The sequence below is a fragment of the Pristiophorus japonicus genome, chromosome 3, assembly GCF_044704955.1.
Source record: "Pristiophorus japonicus isolate sPriJap1 chromosome 3, sPriJap1.hap1, whole genome shotgun sequence".
Taxonomy (NCBI): Eukaryota; Metazoa; Chordata; class Chondrichthyes; family Pristiophoridae; genus Pristiophorus; species Pristiophorus japonicus.
This window is the reverse complement of record NC_091979.1, coordinates 119,425,589-119,446,013: the sequence shown is the minus strand read 5'-3', so window position 1 is coordinate 119,446,013 and position 20,425 is coordinate 119,425,589. Positions and strand designations below refer to the sequence as shown.

The 20,425-nt window shown below is 37.4% G+C and overlaps 3 protein-coding genes across 7 annotated transcripts in view; all 3 read right to left on the bottom strand.

Annotated features, from left to right (window-relative positions):
• The window catches only part of hoxd3a (homeobox D3a), a 38,061-nt gene extending 25,304 nt beyond the window's left edge, over positions 1–12,757 (bottom strand). Inside the window, exons 1-2 of one of the 3 annotated variants that reach the window (XM_070875757.1) lie at positions 12,405–12,450; positions 1,881–1,907 (exon numbers count right to left, since the gene is read on the bottom strand). The gene's annotated coding sequence lies outside the window, so the exon portion shown is untranslated. Of the gene's footprint in view, positions 1–1,880; positions 1,908–3,991; positions 4,121–12,404 lie in introns of those variants that run through there. The other 2 variants (XM_070875754.1, XM_070875755.1) reach the window with 2 other exon arrangements.
• On the bottom strand, positions 5,192–6,990 carry LOC139259862 (homeobox protein Hox-D5). Of its 2 annotated transcripts, none has more exons than XM_070875759.1 (2): positions 6,439–6,990; positions 5,192–6,057 (listed from the first exon to the last, which is right to left on the bottom strand). In XM_070875759.1, the coding sequence occupies exons 1-2, from the start codon at positions 6,944–6,946 to the stop codon at positions 5,807–5,809; spliced, it is 759 nt and encodes a 252-aa protein (XP_070731860.1). In that variant the 5' UTR covers positions 6,947–6,990; the 3' UTR covers positions 5,192–5,806. The 2 variants fall into 2 exon arrangements, with proteins under 2 accessions (XP_070731860.1, XP_070731861.1); XM_070875760.1 differs by having other exon boundaries at positions 5,192–6,054.
• Positions 12,758–15,999: 3,242 nt separating the features above from the next.
• On the bottom strand, positions 16,000–17,665 carry LOC139258413 (homeobox protein Hox-D8). Of its 2 annotated transcripts, none has more exons than XM_070874767.1 (2): positions 17,136–17,665; positions 16,000–16,917 (listed from the first exon to the last, which is right to left on the bottom strand). In XM_070874767.1, exons 1-2 carry the CDS (start codon positions 17,560–17,562, stop codon positions 16,622–16,624), a joined length of 723 nt encoding a protein of 240 aa, XP_070730868.1. In that variant the 5' UTR covers positions 17,563–17,665; the 3' UTR covers positions 16,000–16,621. The 2 variants fall into 2 exon arrangements, with proteins under 2 accessions (XP_070730868.1, XP_070730876.1); XM_070874775.1 differs by having other exon boundaries at positions 16,000–16,914.
• Positions 17,666–20,425: the final 2,760 nt, after the last annotated feature.

Genomic DNA, 20,425 nt, shown 5'->3' with positions numbered 1-20,425 from the left:
TCATCCGATAATTCGAAAGCCAAATCTCTTTACAGTTCAAATTATCGCACATTGTGAAGTTGATTGGTGCTACACATTTTAATATTTGTTAGACGCTGTGACCTGCATTTCACCTTACTGCTCGACTCGTTCAGACAGGTCAATGCCAAAGAGTTATTGATGAACATACCCGATTAAAATTCACCTCTTTTTTTAACTGCCCACACAAGTGCTGCGACTTTTGATCTAGCAGATTTTGACCTAGAGAATGTCAATGCAAAGTAAGTGTTTGGGAAGTGAACCCTATATTTATTCATAGATTCAGTGGTTCAATGAAAGCTATTATTGTCATCAGTCTGCTAAGAGCTTTCCTACGTATAAATACAACGATTTTAAAAAACAAAATTGAATTTTTGTAAAGTTCACCTTTCTAGTGACCCAGAAAGCCATTTTCTTGCAGAAGTCCGCTCAGCATTAGCAAGACTGTTTTGCTTTTCAGTAGCAATTGCCCTTGATTATTTATCAACGCCTAAAGATTCACATTGTAAAACTTAGTGCTGAAACGAAGGATTCATGGCGCTGGTCCATTGCTTTGCGAATACCGGATAAACATTATCTGGATCTATTTAAAGTGAGTTCTTATTTGACATTTATCTCGTGGCATAGTATGCTGTTACTTGGAGGGCAATAGTGTCGGATATTGTGTATAAAGATAGACCAGTACCTGTAAATGTTTGCATTTGAAAACCTGGCAGTGATTATAATTATCTGAAGTGAAGGAGCAATCGTAGACCTAAGGTGAAAAGAAATGTACAGTCTCTCGTAGAGAAGACAGAATCTGAACACTTGTATTATTGGCGTGTGATAGCCAAATAGTACTCTAACTCGATGTTTTACAGTCCCTTTGAAATGGTAAGGGTTGAACCTTTCTAATTTGACGTGTGGCATTCTCGGTTTTGGTTACTTTGATATTGCTAGCTTTCCCTTAAATGAACAATTAAAAAATAATAATGTCAAATTATCCTCGTGAACAAACCAACAAAGCATTTCATTTACTGTATCTTTGATAGTTAACAAACGACAAGAAACTGCTGAAAAATGCTCCCATTTAAAAAGTAATGACATTTTACAATAAGTAATATGTGCTTTTAATTAATAATTATTCCACAAGCGACCTGGCCAACCTTTACAAAAATCACTATGAAATCATAAAAGGCAAGCTTAGCCAACAGATAATACAAGAAAAGAAATACTGTGCTTTAGTTAAACGAATAGTTCATTTGATGGTCTGCAGCCACAAGGCTTAATTTTTGGCCTAGGTGTTTACAGTAGCGGTAATATCTGCAGAGCTTTAACATTTGCTTTATCCTACACGTCTCTGTTGACTCATTAAGAGTACACTTTAAATATCTACTATAATTATTGCCACGTCATTCGCCAAAGCGTTTTTACAGATGTTGTTGAAACCGGAACAATAACGTTCCTCCAAATGACCTTTTAGAGATACAGCCTTGCACTGGGAGGCGCTGTGTTGTGCATTGCCAGTTCAAAATAACAAGCCAGCTATCTGACCCTGGATCTCCACTGTCACAGTTAATTAGAGTTAAGTACAATTATATTTTAACTTATTTTACTCTGCACCTATAAGGATCGTATTCCTTTCAGGGAAATTGAATGTAACAATATAATTTCTCCCACATCATTATACAATTTAAACAGAGTATCACAAAGAACGCATGCTGCACACAACAATTACTACTTGAATCGTTTCAGAATCAAGCTACTGCTTTCTTTCGACCCACAATGTGACAATCTCAATATCCATATAAAACCATATTCGAAACAACCAACTGATTCTAACTATTGACCATATTATTAAGAAAAAACATATAGCTACTTACTGAAGCGCCTCCTCCATTCTGCCAAATCTGCAATAAAATAAAACACAAAGTTATATTCAACAGTTTAGACTAAGTGAATCACAGAATAAAGATAGCATTCAATACAAAATATACGCACATGTGCACTGTCTGATCCAATCTAATATTAAAGTCACTGAAATATTGTTAACTCCATCTTTAAGAGTTCAGGTACTCGGTCATCATCATTTTATTTTCAAAGTCAAAGATTTTCACTGTAATCTACAACATTACTTATGCTACCATTAGAACTGCGGCTCTGTATTGTTATAGTGCAGCATTTTAAGCTAACATCCGATCGTTTATATAAGGCGAAGTTTATTTTTGCCCTACTAATTGAGATGTCACTACCAGTTTCTCTTTACGTTGTTTAAGAATAGGAAACCCCATGTAATAATATATTCTATGTAAACTGTTATTTCAACACTGGTCTTAGATTGTCCTAGCCGTTAACATTGTCTGACAATGTACATTTTAATCTTCTTTCATGAGTTAATGTGACCGACCATTGATTGAACTTTAAAAATAATTATATATGAATAAAATGTCGATTTGTAATGATAAGCGACATTAATTTAAAAAAAAGTCTTCTGTCGGCCGTAATCCACTCCCAAACATTTTCTCGTACAAGTTGGCACATTTTTTTCTAGGTGCTCTGTTTGTTATTCCTGTCAATTGCAGATTTTATTGAACATTTATAGCAGATAAAGCTTGCATTCACGGTGATGCTCTACCTCGTTAACTTCGAAGAATTTCCAAATCTTTAAATGTTCCTCTTATTAAGAATATAGTTTTAACTCCATTAAACTGAAGTTGGTTAAAAAGGTCATAATGCGCCAGATGTCTTTCTTTTTAAACAAACTCTGATTATTTTAAGGTGTATAGCTCTTATTTTCATCTCAGCTTTTTAGGGTCAGCCTGTCCCGTGTCGTGTTTGATATTTATTCAATCTTTACTGCTATGAATATGGGGACTTTGGATCCTGTCTTACACTATTTATAATTGCACAGTCTCCTCTCTCTTTAAACCTTTCCATATCATTTTACGTTTCATGTAACATTTGTGCAGGACATAGGTAAAGTCAGTGTGTAACAGAAACAATAAATACGGCTGGTTTATTTCGTATTGCATCACTATCTGCGAGAGGCAAAAGTAGTTCAGTGAGAATTCCAAACTAGACCTCGCCAGTTGCAGTGAATGTTCTTACTGCACCTTTAACATTTAGGTGTTTTCTTTCAGCAGATATTAGGAGAAAATGAAAGCTCGCCATTTTATACATTAAGCAGCACCTTGTTAGTCATTGTTCTATAATTCTAGTCCAAATTGTTACGAATGTGATCGATTAGAAAACCCTCGGGACGCTGAACAGAACCGTGACATCTATAACCGAACAGATTATTTCAAATGTTAGACTCAGCAAATTAATATGGAGGAGGTTCAACAAAGGATATGCAGAATATTTTATTAATCTATAAACGTGCAGAATCGTTTCTTAAACTATTTCATAATCTCCCAGCTATTTTATCAGCCAGTCTCGCAGATTATACAGAAGCAATTTGTATTCTGTGCACAGCTTTGCTTCACCGAATTCCGTTTTTTTTAATCAACTTTCAACGTATAAAAGTGTTACATATTAGGAAGGACTGTGTAGTTTATATTTTTCAGGCTGGCTTAATACAATAATATTTCTAATGCACATGATTAAGCAGCATGAGAGCTATTTGTTTTTGTAAAGAACCCTACTTACAGTTGCTTAAAATATCAGAAAAATATACACTTTCTTTCTCAATTTTCTTTAATTTAACAGTTAAACACAATTATGACGCACAACGTTCTTCATGATTAAGCATTTGTAATTGTAGTTACAAATTTAGTAACATACTTAAAATATAATTAGTTTAGAATACTGCAATGTTATTTTCATAACTGGACATTATTTTATATTCATCATAACAGCTAGTTGTTGAAATTGAACTTACGTTGTACTTTAATTTTTTTTGCCTGGCCAAGAAACAGTACATGCGCCCAAGAGCCCCGAATGACATCAGGTGTCACGCGTTCACCAGCCCTGTTACCGATTAGAAAGAACTTACTTGCTGCTTTTCCAGCGCAAAGGTAGAAGTCACTGGGACACTGCCAATCCATAGCGGTGGAATAGGACAGCTTGCTTCTCGGTGTCACTTTCCACGGACCCTCTCGAAAACACTAACCATCTGCACTTGTCTGCTCTTAACCTAATATATGATGTGAATTATATTTTGGCTTGTCAACTCCCCTAACCATAAAACAAAGTTTAATGGCATCACGTGCCCCTCTACAGCCAGTCAGGAACTGGCTCTGTGGCGTCCATATAAATAACCCTTAAACTTTAAAACTTTTATTCACTAAAGACAGCCATGTTCATCGAAATGTTCTCTCAGTAATATAAAGCTAAACAACTGAGTGCGCAGAGGACGCAGAGTGGAGAATAAGCTACCCTTTAAAACGCAGTCTGGGCATTTTTTAAGCAACTACGGGGATCTATTAGATTTGGTAAGTGTAAATACACTACATGTATACGTTACTGATAGCTTGTGAGCTACAGTGAAATAGAAATGGGTCGATTGAGAATGCAAATAAGGATTCCTTTTAATAGTTACAGCTTCCTATGACTTTGTTTTCCTGTTTCTGTCGCTTCAACAGTCTATTATTTCCTGCTACTTTAGTCATAAATGCCGGGTACAAAACATTAAACAAATAACAGTGCAGTTATTCCTGCTAAATTATTCCATGCAATGGAAACTAATACGAAGTTGTTCCTAAGCTCCATCGTTCTTCCAATCAAGGCCTACTAATGGATTCATAAATGTTTCCGAATATTTATAATGATAATAGCCATTAATTTAAAAAAAACATAAATTCGTATTATCCTTCAATTAGACAACAGTTGATCAAATTGCATTTTGAATATGACCGTGTCTGTTGTATAGGTGCTGAGGTTTCCGAAGAATGACGCATGTTCTTTTTTTAAGTTATTGGAATAAGTATCAGTTCCGCCAACAGTTCTTGCCAAAAATAATAAAAGTATTTTTAATTCAGAAAGCGTTCAAAGAGGTTTCAATCTAAATAACTTTTATGAGTTCTGAAACATTGGGCCCAGTATTCGGAGAACTCTGGTGTCAAACGAATAGAAGGAAAGTGCGAAAGTGAGACGGCATTTGGTTCTTTCACAAGTAACCAATTGTAAATGCCTGTATACACCCATTAGAGCTAAAAACACCAGGTGAAATCTTTATTGCTAAAACTGGGTTTATTTCAATGTTGTAGACAAAAAAACACCACTTCTTTCATTTACATAGGACAAAGGCAGACATTTAAACATTATATATATATACAGAATATACATGACAAGATATACCTGGGACCACAGCAACACTCGTGCCATAAACATTCCAAGCAATAATCAAACAAAACAATCACCTTTGTTGTAAAAAGAGATAAAAGAAACAATATTTATCTAAGTTTATAAAATCTTATTAAATTAGAGTCTTAGCGAAGCTATAATCCGGTATAGGATTTGTTTGTTTGTTCAGCGACCAGATATACAGCACAACTTCATTCTGTCCTCAGAGACAAATGGCTTGCTTGGCTACATTACGTCGGCTGACCTCTTTTTTTTTCTCTTATGATTTAAATGTAGGCATGGATTTTATCATCAATATATAAAAACATGATTTTAACATCTGTTGATGACAACTGATAAATTGTACACTTTTCTTTATACATTGATGACTAGACGTTGAACCCACACGAGAACAACGTATTAACGTGTCTCATACAGAAGCATTTAATGTGGCCAAGCAACCTTTCCTATTGCAACTTAAAAGATCATCTGGATAGTAATATTAGAGCCAGTTAGATGAAACCAGTTATGGCTGAAACCCTCCTCCTGGAGGGCTGACATTTATACTTTTCAATTTATTGTCCTTTTTCCATTTCATTCTTCGGTTTTGGAACCAGATTTTAATTTGTCTTTCAGTCAGGCACAGGGCGTGAGCGATTTCTATCCGCCGGCGTCGTGTAAGGTATCTGTTATAATGGAATTCCTTCTCCAGCTCCAGGGTCTGGTAGCGAGTATAAGCCGTCCTCGTTCGTTTTCCTTCTGGTCCACTTAAACCTTCTTAAGAAAAAGTTAAAGATGCATTACTACACGCACCAATACAAACGAAAGTATGAAATTATACAGTTTCAGACAAATACGCCATAGTGTCAGTATCTAGAACAAAATGCTCAATTAGTCAGATATATAGGTTAAAAAAATGTAAACATATATTAAATTTCAACGCAAAGCGTTAAGATGCATAACATGGCATAGCTCCTGATATAATTGCTATAATAATTCAAAGCAAAAATCTTATATTCCGATATGATTCAAACTGCTATACTTTTACAAATAGTCGGTAGATCATGCTTGCTCCGTTATTTTGTTTCTTTAGCTAAAAATTAATTCGATCAAGATTAAAATGTATGTCAAAAGACAGAATAACAGCAGTGAGCGTACCTTGGTTAAGGTGCAGCTTTTTCATCCAAGGGTATATCTGCATCTGCTGTGCTGGATCCTTGTCTAATTGCCCACCTTCTGGTTTGGGGCTGTTCGTCCCCTTTTGATGCTCATCGGTAACCGGCGATGGGTCCTGACTACCGCTGTACGAGTGACTGGGCTCTGTGGTAGTAGCCCCCGTCTTAATAGCACTGTCTGATGGGCTTATTAAAGATCCCGAGCAGAAGGCAGGATCAGGAGACTTAGTTCTCACACCAGATGAGCTATGAAAGGTGTTACTTGCTGTTTGCAGGTAGTTAGTAGACCTTTCATCGTCTCCACACAGATTTGAGTTAGAGCGAGTCATGCTGAGGTCTATCCCGGTGTAATCATAGCCATACCTGGCGGAGAGCATCGTCGACTCCCTGAAATGCTCGCCCACAGACGCAGCATTTCCATAACTCTGCAACTGATAATCGTGGCCATTTTGGTAGCGACCTGAGAAGGAGTTTAAAAAGTAGGAACTCATCTGCCTTTTAGGGGTTTGATTTGTGGTTCTTAGACGTTTATTCGCCACTAGACCGCGCGATATATAATGAAATATGGAAATAAAAGGCACATGTCATTTCTCTGCCTCCTACGTATGCAACCAAATATGGGACACAAGTTTAGATCACGTGCGTTTGTTGACCAGTCGTAAATTCTTGTGCCTGACCCTAAGGGTAATTCATGCAGTGAGAATACTTGCTGTGATTCAGAGAGCCTTGTCCTACAGCGCCTCCTGCTGTAAAACATGGAGTAAACCAGGCCCATAATCAACAAAGCAAAATCGAAAGAGGCTTTGACATATGCACGGTTTACTACGATTTCTTCGGAATGGGTTCATTTTTTAAAATGTTTCAAGCTTTAAGTTAACATAATTGTTAGTTATGAAAGCTGCTTTCAGTTGTCCGAAATTAGGCATTATGTATCTGTCGACATGTATAGGAGTACATACGCAAAACGTTTCTGTAAAGACAAAAATCCTGTTTAGTGATTTTATTAGTTATTGCGTTCGTGTACAGTACAGGTGTAAAGTGCTTAGCAAAATTGTCGTATGTTGACATGTTCTATACAACTGCATAGAGCCTTTACATTTCATGTGACGCTTTTATTATGGAAAATTGTGGCACATTAAGTCAACATATTGTGTAACACAACTAGCACCTCTTTTTTCTCATTCAGTTGAATTAGAACACCTTTCTTTCGTATTAACTGTGTACTTGACCCCTTTGTTTGATGCTGACTGTAAATAAATAATTTGATTCGTGGCGAACTGCTTGATGGAAATAAATCATAAATATTCGCAGTGATTATTACTACTGAAAAAATCCGATTCCGATTTTTACTCAAGCCGTTTGGGATTTTTAGATTATTTTTCTTGTGGGAAACATCGCGTGGAAATTATTTTGTTCGAAAAACTTAACCGTTCGATTCCCAGGTAGCTCTCCCCACTTACACACACTGTCCATGTCGCTAGTGATTGGAATGTATTGTTTTCATAGAACCCCGCGAATTAGTTATATATATTTACAGAATGTGCATAAAACCCGGGTTTACAAAGTTTCCCATTGGCGATTATTTGCAAATACGTGGTCCGTCCTTTGGTGTCCTTGCTCACCCAAGTCAGGATTCTACATAAAGTATTTGTTTTCTGTTGTTATCAGGCACTAGTTTAAGAAAGAAAGGATTAATGCTATATGTTACTTTGTGACTAGTTAAGTCGAAGCCGATACCAGTCTCGACAGAACAACATACCGAAAAGCTAAGCAGAAAAATAAGTACACTTATTTTTATTTTCATTGTGCAATTCTGTGACCTTTATTGCAGTTTTCCCTCGTACAATCTACATTTTTACACAGTGGTGGGTGGTGGTATTTTCATAAGCCTCTGTGGTCTTATGTACACTCTAATATACAAGCTGGGGTCATTAAAAATTAACCAGTACCGAAAGATAGTCTTCGTCAAGTATACACAACTTTCCAAAAACGAATGATGCAGATTCGAGGGACTACACCCTTGCCCGGTGTCTTTCTGTGCAGGGATAGTTTCGTGGTGCATGAGTCTACTTTAAACAAATCGAACCAGTTCGATCTGTCTGGAAATGCAGGAAAACTGCGATTGCAATAAATGTAACATTTGAAAAAAAGCATTTGTCTTTTCCGGTTTTGATTACTAGGTGATTAATAATTCCTAGATTCCGGAATGGCGCAAATTAGAGAGGGCTAATGATGTAAAAAAGCGACTGCATTAATTCAGGCATGAAGAACTTTTTTTAAAAGTCCACCTTTACTCGCAGTAACATTTCACACACATGGATTACACTTATATGTTGCTGGTTGTTTTTTATGGAAATAAAAAAGGATGTTCCCATAACTACTTGTGTAAGTGAATTAATAAGCAATAAAATACGATTCGCCCGGTTATTTGGCCGCCCCGCGCCAAACACAGTTGGTTTTTCATACGAAACAATATTTGATTTATACTCTATGGCAGAAACATATTTACAGTAGTTTACTGGGTCGTTTTGCAGCGCTGTACAATCGAGTTATTTGTGTTCCTTTGCCTGATGATTATCATCGGAGTATTTAAGAACAGGAGCGCTAAAGTATTGCGAAATAATTCACACCCAGGTATATTCCAAAGTATGCAGTCAGGAACTGTATGAACAGGGCCCACCGTCCACTGTTTTCGACGCGAGAGTTCGAACAGAAGCCGTAAAAGCTGCAGAGGTCCCGAGTTGTTGGGATGGTTTCAGGATTACAGTTTCAGTGTTGAACCACATAGGCCTCGATTGAAAGTGTAGTGATTCACGATACTACATCATATACTACAACTTATAGTGCGCGATTCGTTAAGCTTATATACAAGAACATGTAATATTTTAGCAAGTACATTTTACATAAAATGTCACAATATAGAGTTTGGTTTAATTTATCTTTTGTGAACTTTAATTTGTGTGCCCCGCCTGTAATTCTGATCTAAGAACCTTGTCGCTACACAATTCAACCGACTCTGTCTTACGCTCGTAAATCTAACGTTGCGGCTGCCGCCTGACAGTCGGTGGAAGAAATATTGTCTTTGTCCTGTACTCTTAAAGAACATTCGATTGAATAGTATGGTTTCTAGTGCTGAGCATAGCGAAAATAATATACATATATATTCCGGGCTACTGCCCCTTCGTAGCCCTGAAACTTTTGAAACAGAATGGCCAGTATTTAAACATTTTACCCTAACACTGGACGCGATTGTGGATCATGTTCATACTGTTGAATGAGCAAATCATTGCGTGCACTACATACCAATTAATTTGTGTTGATTTTCACTTTACAGTGCGTTCGCCCTTGTAATACATTCAGGAGAAGATCGCGGTCTGGAAATACGTTTGTTTATCAACCCTGTGAGGAGCGAGCTGTCTCTCGAATCGCAATGGATTATTCCCGTTAAATTCTAGATTAAAAATCTGTAGGGGAGTGTTTGGATTAAGGATTGTTTACATTTACAAATTTATGTTAAAAGGATTGGAAAACCAGCGTAATTAATTCAAAAGTGCTAAAGGCTGTTGGCGATCGGATTCACTTTGGACACATGTTAATTGAAAAGTTGTTGCCATTAAATTATTAATTATAATATTTTGCTCTTGTTATATTGAAATTATTTGGAAATTATATTTGCGTATTGTCGGTGTAGAAGGTGTACAGTGAGTAAAGCCCTCCAGAGTAAAGCTTCCAAATAGATCGCTGGATACTGGCTGTAAATCAGCACACACACATTCACACACTCACTGACACACTCAGGCACATACACACTCACGCAAATATACGGATTTGAAGAACATAAATTAGATCATTCGACCTTAAAAATTGTCACTGGCATTGAGATTTGCAAATATGTGTTTTCTGATTATTATATTTGTAATGATGGCTTGTTTTGTCCGTTCAGTTTTATTTTTAATGTGTTTATACTAAATTATGTCTTGTCAAGAAGAAAACATGTAGGAAATCAAAATTCAGCTTTTTATTGTATGCAAAAGAGCACACAGAGTGTAGCTATCGCATAACTCCCGGTAACCAGCTTTAGTTTATCGAAAAATATATCTAAAACAAATAGTTATCTCGCTTGATGATTTAAACTGAGACGAAAATAGCTAAATTAATCATTTCATCATAAAAAAAATATTGTAATGAACCCAGGCGATGCATTGGAAATTATATGAAAACACACTGTGTTAACCAATTAATGTGAAGTGCTGCGTGAACATTGAGGTGAAAATGAAACTGCTTTTTCAATAGAGAAAATAATATTAGGCACTTCACTTTCTCCAATCTGATATAAATCGAGTATGGATACATTTCTGTCTGTAGATCGTTTCTAAAAATAGACAGTTAATATCGAAATATTTACGATGTGATAAAGAATAATTATGACTTAGTTACAAATGTTACGATATTATTAAACGTTTATTTGGTTCTAGGAACACTTTGTGACCTTATTTTTAGCAGCCCGAGTTTGATTTGGGCAATGTACCTGTTGGTTTGGGCGATGGATACAGGCTGATGCAGATCAACGGTTTTTAAATGAGTCTCCATTTGCAAATATATACCAGTTGCTAATAACGAATTAACATCACTATAATTATAAGCCACGCGGATGATCAAACTAATATATTGTCATTTCGTCTGCTTCCAGTAAATAATCTGGAGCCTGAAATTCGAACCAGTTTACAATTAAATGGCAAAAATGAACATAATTTTCAAGTGGATGTAATGAGAATATCCCTTATTCAATTCTAATGTTAAAGGAGAAAAATCATAAACAATCCTCCCATTGTATTTAAGCACCGAAATACAAGCAACTGCCTTCGAAAAATATAACACTAATATTTATTGATAAATGCATCTCTTGCTAACTCGCATGTCCATGTTCTGCGCACATTTCCGCAACAAGGTGTTGCAATTAAATAGTTAATGTTGAGAAATAAGTGGCAGGGCAAATAAAGGAGCGCGATGTTTTTCTCCTGACCGTTATGCTTTGCATTGTGAAAGCACTGAGGTGGGGTTGGGGCTGTTTGTTCCAAATTAAAGACATTTCCCAGGAAGCAGACCTTATGGTTTTTACAAACTGTAAAATCCAAATTGGGAACAACTAGTTGCGGAAAATAAATAATCAGATGGACGAACAGATACTCTTTGCAGCTTTGACAAGAAGCGCAGTGTTCGAAACATCAACTGAATCCCCACTCATTACCAGCATATTGAAACCACAAGTCTGATATCGACTGCAAGTTAATTACTGCAAGAGTGCCTCTCATTTGTGCAAAGTGCTGTCACGTGGTGAAATACCATTAAGATGTTAGCCAAACATTTCCCCAAAATTCTGATAGTTTCTTGGGGTTTGTAAAGCTAATGATTACTGCATGGAATTATTAGGATCATTAACACAAAGTGCATCATTCATCACTGCAGCTTTTCCTCAGACAGCGCAAAAGAGTCCAACTAATGTCTTCGTCTGCAAGATATCAAATAACGTTTAAAGCCACATATCGGGAAAACCGAAAAAACGAGTGTCGCTCCAGCAAAATAACGACAACAGTTGTGCCATCCCCTTTACCATCCCATGAGTAAATTACGCAACCCGCTTTATCTCCACTGTGGGTGAGAGGCACAAATGTCAGCTGCCTTGTGGCGAAGCTTTCATATCAAAAATAGGCACGAATCGCAACTCTCCGTCTTATTGCGGAAAATAAATATTTAATTAATCTGCACCACAACCACTATTTGAATTCACTCGAGCTCCTGGACCTGGTTAGAAGGTGCCGTTCTAAAATCAGTCTTGTTGTTTCTTCATTTATGTCGAACACTCCTCAACCTACAGAACAGCTGCCTAGAACTTAAGCAACGAAACAAACGCATGTACAACAGCAGAGCAGGGCAAAGCATAGCACTTACCGTTTTCAGGGCGCTTCCCCAGATTAGTAACCAGGTGGATGTTGTATTCCATTTGTACTTGATCGATTAATAAAAGAACGTAAAAAAGGGTAAAGCGAATTGAAGAGTAAATGGAAGACTGTAAGAAGACGTCAGAGGACTGTGAGAGTGATCAGGTTGCTAAATCCCAGCGTGAGTCGAATGACTTCCTCATAGTTGGACAGAAAAGGACTGAAAACCGCGAATACAGCGGAAAGTGTCCTTTTTTTGCAAGCAGCTGGCGCCAAATACCAACGACAAAAGCAGGCAAGGGGAGATACTGACAGAAAAGACGGTTTGACACGAGTTAGCAGCGGAATGCAGTGAAATATTCACAAGGGAAATCATGAAAAGGCCATGAACGCAGTTAGTAGATTCACATGACCAATGCCAGCCAATAGGAGCGCCGTCTCCGTCGTAAAAGGTCCATTACAAAGTTGTAAATTTTCTTCAAACAAAAAGGAATTCGCAGCAATTCCTTGCGGATTTCGCAAGTACAGCTCGCAAGCGCCATGTTTCCTTGAACGAGTTCTTTGCTCCAGCTAGTTGCTGTAATGTGTATTGTAACGAACGCCTTAACCAACTATACAGGCGGAAGTGCAGCAACAACATAAACATCTCGAGAAATCTCTCCCACTACACTGGGCCTTTCACAGTACACCAATCAAATCCCTACAATTTGCTAATCTATACTTTTTTAGTTCATGTTTTAAATACGTTAAGTATAAACATACGTTTAAAAACTAGTTCTACAAATAATGAAACGTGTAATGATCACAGTATTTAATATTGCCAATTATGAATCAGACAGCTTATTCGTTTTGTTTTGACGCGATGTTCTGAGCCCAATCGATATGGCCGAGTTAAGAGTAGAAAGCAAACGAACCTGAAGCGTATTTTGCCGCAAAAGAAATTTCAAAACTGCGGCGGCTACTTTCCTTCAAATAACAATCAATAATAAAAGCAATGTGTCAACTTATTGTAAATGTTCCGAGGTGCATTCTACACAGGTGAGAAACTGGAAGTTAAGGATCCGCAAATCTAGCTATCTATTTGCACATTGTACTCCACTTTCTAATCACAATGTGACATTGCATTATACTTCTCGTGTTTCCAGTATCGGGGGGAAATGAGCCTATAAACTAAAATAATACCACATTCCAGTAGTCAATAAGAATTGAGTTAAATGGATAAAATAACTGCGGTGCTGGGTAAATCTATTCAGCATGAATGGGAGAATAAATGTTTTGAGGCAGTTGGTTCGGTAATTGTGCAGGATCATTCCTCCCATTGGCAGTGGGCGGGTTCCGCAACTAATGTTAAATTCACGGGAACCCCATTCATTGGGAAAAACAGATGATGGCTGGTAGATATTTGATATCCGAACTTTCTACCTAACCCCATACTTCTCGCGGGTTTAACCCTGGAGAAGGGCAAGCACTTAGTTGTTTCTGGTCAAATGCTTTGAAGTGATGTTACGGCGTAAATACAGAGACGCCTGTTAGAAATATACGTGGCTAAGCGCCGATTTCTTAAACTTAAATAATGGTAACGATAAACTATTAGAAACGGTCGACCAAAATAAAATGCAACGTGAATAAAACGGTAAACCTTGTAGGTTATCCTTATTCTGGTCCCGAAAAATGTTTTTCTGGGGTGGGGGTGGAGGGATTTCTGCAGAGGTTTGATTCGAACAAAACAAATGAACGGGCTTGAAGAACCAAAAGAAACCTTTTGTAAGGATTCACAAGGAGCATTTTTACCGCATGTCGCAGCAGTTCTGGCAATGTTTCATCTTCACTGTCTGTTAAAATCGATGCAAGTAGCAAACTTAACGCCCACGTCAAAGGACTAATTCCACCCAAAAGCCTCTTGGTTGTGTGCACTATCCCTTCAGTGAAAACACGGAGGTACTTGCGATTCCTACCATCTAATAAGACCATCGATAAGGCCCAGCTCTACCGTGATTGTACAGCACCTTGGTGACCGCTATTGCGGCAAAGACCCGTTATTGGTCGTCCAATTTTAAATGGCAGCGGTTGCAAAAATAACATTTTTATTTATTTCATTCTTTGATTTTGTAACAGATTTGATGAAATTTTAAAATAAGTATTCTTTCCAAAAAGGGGCTCAGATCACATATATTAGAAAAAAAAACATCTGGTTTAAGAAGCAGAGAGGCTTATGAAAAAATGTTAAAGGTTTCTGAAAAGAACACCTCTTCGGCACGAGAATGCAATTTCAAAAATAAACTCTGATATTCCTTTATAGTTGATATGTTCTCTGAAAATATTTACCTCCGTTAGAGTCGGGCACCTTTGTGATATACAATGCATTTCACAAAATGATTTGTATTAAAATAAAGTAATATGCCACCGAGATTAGAATACATAAAGTAGACAATATAAAGCTCTGTCAACAAAACCGGAGTTTCCAAACTTCGCTGTTGTCTGTCAGGATGATTCAACTGATGCTTCATATGGCAAACTATACCTGATGGAATGAGGGCATTGTGACCATATGACGCCTAGTTATGTAATATATTATTACATTCGATTACAAGTCTGAAACTGTTTCCTAAATCAGAGATCTAAATATCATCGCTGTGTTATCAGAGTGGATGCTGGAGTCCGCTGGCAAAATGTATACTGTTATCTTTAGTTCTGCAAATAATCACGCGTTTTTGCTTGTTTGCATAACATTTGAAGTACAATGTTTGCTTTTTTCCCTTCTAATTGTTTCCTGTTTGTTCTTATCAATATTTTTTATTTATTCAGGCTTATCATAGCATTGTACATTGTGCGCAAAGAAAATGTGGAGACAGAAAATTGCCAGTTCCGATGGTTAGGATTTATATGTCCACTGGTCCTGTTAAAGTTTAGATGTGACTTGATCGCTGCTTAAGTAAAGTTTAATGGAAAGGCAGACGGTTACTTCGACCACGGAAGATATCCCTTCCGCCCCAGCCTTTAAACCAGAAAAAGAACAAATTGGAACCCAGAAGTCCACAGTTTGCCGAGTGATTTGTAGTATTAGAACTTTTATTGTCGGTTTTACGAGATTTGTTGATATACGTGTACAGTAGACCGCAGTTTAACACCAACCACTAACTTTTACAGCGTCGTTTTAGCCACACATGAGTCAGGCATGTGATTTGACTAGCCAATGGTGACTCGAAAGACATTTAACTTAGGGCATAGATAAACTAATATTCTAATCATCAGCTCTACCATTAACTTTTATAACTACATATAAAAAATCACGCCATCTTCTGACTTTTGCATCTAACGAACAGAGTTGTGGTGCTGCATGGCAGACGTACACCTTGTGGCTACGGGGATAGACAAACAAAAATAAAATACATCTGATCTAACCTTACAGAAAATACTCGAAACAATCACTGATCGCTGGCAAATAGTGATCTAGCGAACCCAACTGATTATTTCAACAAAAGCACAGTGATTTTCTATCAAATGAATTGCTTTTATTTTCTTTGGAATACTGGTCGTAAAATGAAACAAGTACACAGTTAAATTGAATCAACATTTATTAATTTAATCACATTCGACCATCATAAAAAGTGACTATTGCTGCGGAATACCTTGTAATATTTTTTGCTTGTGTTTATAATATGCGTATCGGAGAATAGGTAATGGTTGAGAATTTCCAGCCGCAATACACCACCAATTAGTTTACACGCACAGTAATTAAGACACATCGCAAGTGCACCTTTTTTTCAATCGATAATTAAGTGTGTTCGCATTCCATTCCAAATAATCCGATCTATTAGGCAGTTCATGTTGTTGGGTATAATCACAAAATGCTAAATAAAATCAACAAACTAAATCAATCACGATATCATTTCATATTTTCGTCCTATTAAAAAGCAATACAATTTTTATTCAAAATGGCTATTTCTTCTGCGATTTTGCCGCTTTCCACTTTTAAAGGGAGTCGCAAAATTCTCTAGGACGGCTGATACTCTATCTGTCGGGGTGTGATTGAAAAGGTTAAAATGATGCACACAGACCTCATTAGAAAGAATGTCGAATTAAGGCTGTAAAGAACTTCCAAAACAGTTGGAGTGTTAACACAAAACTACCCATCAGTGTGCTGGAGGATTCACTCTGATCAACACGTTTAACAGTGGAATTGGCACAAACTGAATGAGGTTTTGCTTTGAGGCCAAAGGGGTAAAGTTACTTGGTCTCCTTTTCTGTTGTCTCCTGCTCAGGCTCTTCCTGTTCTTTCTTGACCTCTTCCTCCTCCTCGTCGTTCCGAGAGGTTGGGAATTTGTCCTTGTTGTTTTCTTTTTTCCACTTCATTCTCCTATTTTGAAACCAAATCTTCACCTGTCTCTCAGTCAGTCCCAGAGCATGTGAAACCTCGATTCTTCGCTTTCGAGTCAGATACGGGTTGAAGAGGAATTCCTTTTCCAGTTCCAGAGTTTGGAATCGGCTGTAAGTTTGTCTCCCTCTGCGTCTGCCGGGCGCTGCTAAAGAACACCAGAAACACAAGAGACAATCAATAGCGGATAAAATGCACATAATCAAATAACGACAGACGGAACAAGGCCAAAAATCTTTGCTTTGCTCGGTAATGCTACACACAGAAAGTGTTCCTAGAAAAGCAGACTATTACAGATAACGTTAAACACCTTGGCATAAGTGAGCAGTAAAACGTGAGATGGAAGCTAATTTTAATATATCCAACCTTGAGGTCTCATCCAGGGAAACATTTGAGTAGGAGACGAGTTCTGATTTAAGTGCTCTGGTTCTTCGCCAATATTACTGCTAGACGATTTACAGTCAGGATATTGTACCAGATCGGCCTCTTGCTGTGTCGTAAAAATTTGCTGTCTTTGTAAGTTATCGTATCCGTAAAATTTAGAGGGGTCACCATGACACGTAATTCCACAAGGATTCTGTTGAAAGCCAGTATTAGGAAGTGCTGATGTCCCATGATGGTAAAATTCTTGAACTTGAGCTGGGTGCTGGAAGCTGGCGCCGCTGCTGGGACCATAGACCACAGCGTGTCTACTGGTCACGTCTTGTGGAAACCGGCAGTCGTAGTAAGTGGGATTGAGGGCTTCTCCTGGCTTGTACTTGGAGTAGAATGGATTTACAAAATATGAACTCATCTGTGCAGACTCTAGAATGGCCAATGAATAGCAACAAAATAAATGTTAAACAATACTGGAGTGATGTTATTGGGTTCCCCGGTCTACACAGTGCTCATGATGGCAATGCAGATCCAGTGTGCACTGATGCCCCGTGGAACATACTCGCTAATACTGTAGGTACACAACTGCCTCACTGCTTTGGCTGCTTCACTTTCAAAGCGCAGATCAGTTCGAAGCCAGCTGAGCAGATCTTTGATTGCCGTTTACAGTTACCGCTTTCGCGGGCAACACGTCTGTACTGGGAAATGATATTTTTTTTAAAAGTAGAGGGCATACAGATCGGAAAAAAAGATAACATGCGGATTAATATATTCAGCACACTCTCATTACAATTAGGCGGGCCGCATCACAGAAAACATGAAATACGTGCGCCACTGAGCTGAACAGAAATGAAGCTGGCCCGGTTACAGCACAGCAATTAGATTTTAGAGCACAACAAGGTGAGACTGGTCTCAAGGTCAAGACTTAGTCAAAAATGGGGGAGAAAGGCCAGAGGGCTAAAAGGCTAAAGTTAGAATGAAGACCAGGGATTATTTTGTACTGGCTGTTTCTGTAAATCTTTTAGAATCTGCGTGCGTCTGTCAATCTGCCTGCCTATCTAGCTTATGTATATATATATATATATAATATAGATTTATATATATTTATTTATATTTACATACCTAATTATATTTGGCCCACGGATACTTCTGTGGTTTACATATAAACTGTTGCCAATCAGCAATAGTTATTGCTGTTATTTGCTTTAAGTAGGATGCAGAGAAACAACAACTGATCCTTGTTTACAATTTTAAAAAATCAAACAGCATTAATATACTGTATGAAATATCCTTTCCACAAAAACGGGGAGAAACAGTTACCCTTGCCTCGGATAAAAAATAGGCTCGCTTGACTGAAACTTCGAGGTTAATAGCTACCTAATGAAAATCATGCCTGTGAATACAATTTCCATCATTTCACCCCTGGCAGACGTCATTGCCGAGAAAAGCAGCTCGGATCTGCAGGCAATCTCAAAGTTTGTAGCTTCATGTTGAAATTTCAACACGAACTCCAACATCGGGAGAATCAGAACGCCTGAGATGACAGGCGCACAGTTCTCGAGCTGGTTAGCTTTAGTTCCTGATAGTTGAATCGCTCATGAATAAACTGAATCCCATTTTTTTCCTTCAAGCGACTGCGTTTAAAGTTTAATCGGAAAGAGTGCTTGATCTAGTTAAACTTGTATTCACCAGTGAACTTTGTTCCTCACGCTCCGGTGATTGTCTCAATTCCACAGAATGCTTCAGGGAAATTAAAATCAGAAATGTCTTCACTGACTGCTAACCAGAAGAATTCTACCTATACTTCAATGTATGCAGCGCATTCAAAATGGAACAAAATGAGTTGTTTTCAGTCCAATATGCGCTAGACTTTGCTGCAGCCATATTCTTTTTCAGTAACTTTTCATTTATTTGCGTAAAACAAAAGTCAGCGGAAAATTCGCAATTTAAAACGCGTTATCATTGTGTAATGATAATATAATGTTCACGAATTTGAACATTGAGATGGAAATAAAAGCTGCCATTTCCCCACTTTTAACTGCAGTCTAGAGCAGAAACATTGATCACAAGCTCGGTTAAAACCTCCGGCAAACTACTTTTCAGTATGATGAACATTTCCATTGATTTGTGACGCTGCATATTAATTTTGTTATGCACATATTTATATGTGCATTTACTTTTGGCAAAATTTCTATTTTGCCGAAATGTTTGCTTCATTTAAGCAAGTTTATATGAAAGGATAAATGGCATGAAGGGGATCGCTCCGTTGCCCTTTTTGTACAAACCATTCAAGTAATGTTATTATTTTAAAAATCTGACCTGTAAGACTAGAGAGTTTATATTAACAATTCGTTGTTAATTTAAATGTATATCTTAGCTCTATTTTACTTTTCTTTTTTGTTTTGAGATCTGAAACAATTACAGAGCTGCTTCTAATCGAAGTGAGATACGGCAGAAATCCGAAAAGCACAAATGAACACTGATCGGGGTTATTGAATAAACCCCAGTGATCAGCGACAAATAATTGTGCAATGTTGCCGGGTAGGTGCCGAATATAAAACAATCGACATGTATCTATATATATAAACCGGCGGTCAGCGTTTCTGCCGAAATCCCGAGAAAGAGTTTTCTTTGTTGAAAAGGCACCTCGAATTACATTGTGTACATTATAACTTAAATTTTAACTCTAAAACGTTATTATTTTTTTCGCTCTAAAAAATGTCTACATTTGTAGTCGATTTATTCCGGGACAAGTCAACGTAGCGAGTCTGTGAACACTTAAACCACTGTGCAGTACCATTGATTTTATTTTACTTTAAAATCTGTAACTGCATTTGAACGCTTGAAATTGTTTCAGAAATCGTTGAAAATTATGACAACATATTTAGAAAAAAGTATTTTAAGGGTATGATAGTAAAATTGTACGCCAATCGGATTTTTAAACAAATGGTAGACCGAGCTCTATATTTTTGATCTTGTTTTGAAGACCGAAACGCACGGTAACATCTAGAAATGTTTACACCAATTAAAGTTGAGAATGATGCATTTCACTAAGATTAGCTCTGAATGTGTACTGTTTATTGTAATAATGCTGCACTGTTTGTTGTGATAATGCTCTACTACTTTGCACATTTTCAAGTTTCGTTTCTGAATTAGGTAATTTATTATAATTGAGAAATAAAAAATCTGACTTAGCCTTATTCTCGAATCCCACTCCGCATTACTTGGCATGCACTGCGCCGACTGTGACCGTAGTACACGACTTCATCCATTGTAGAAAT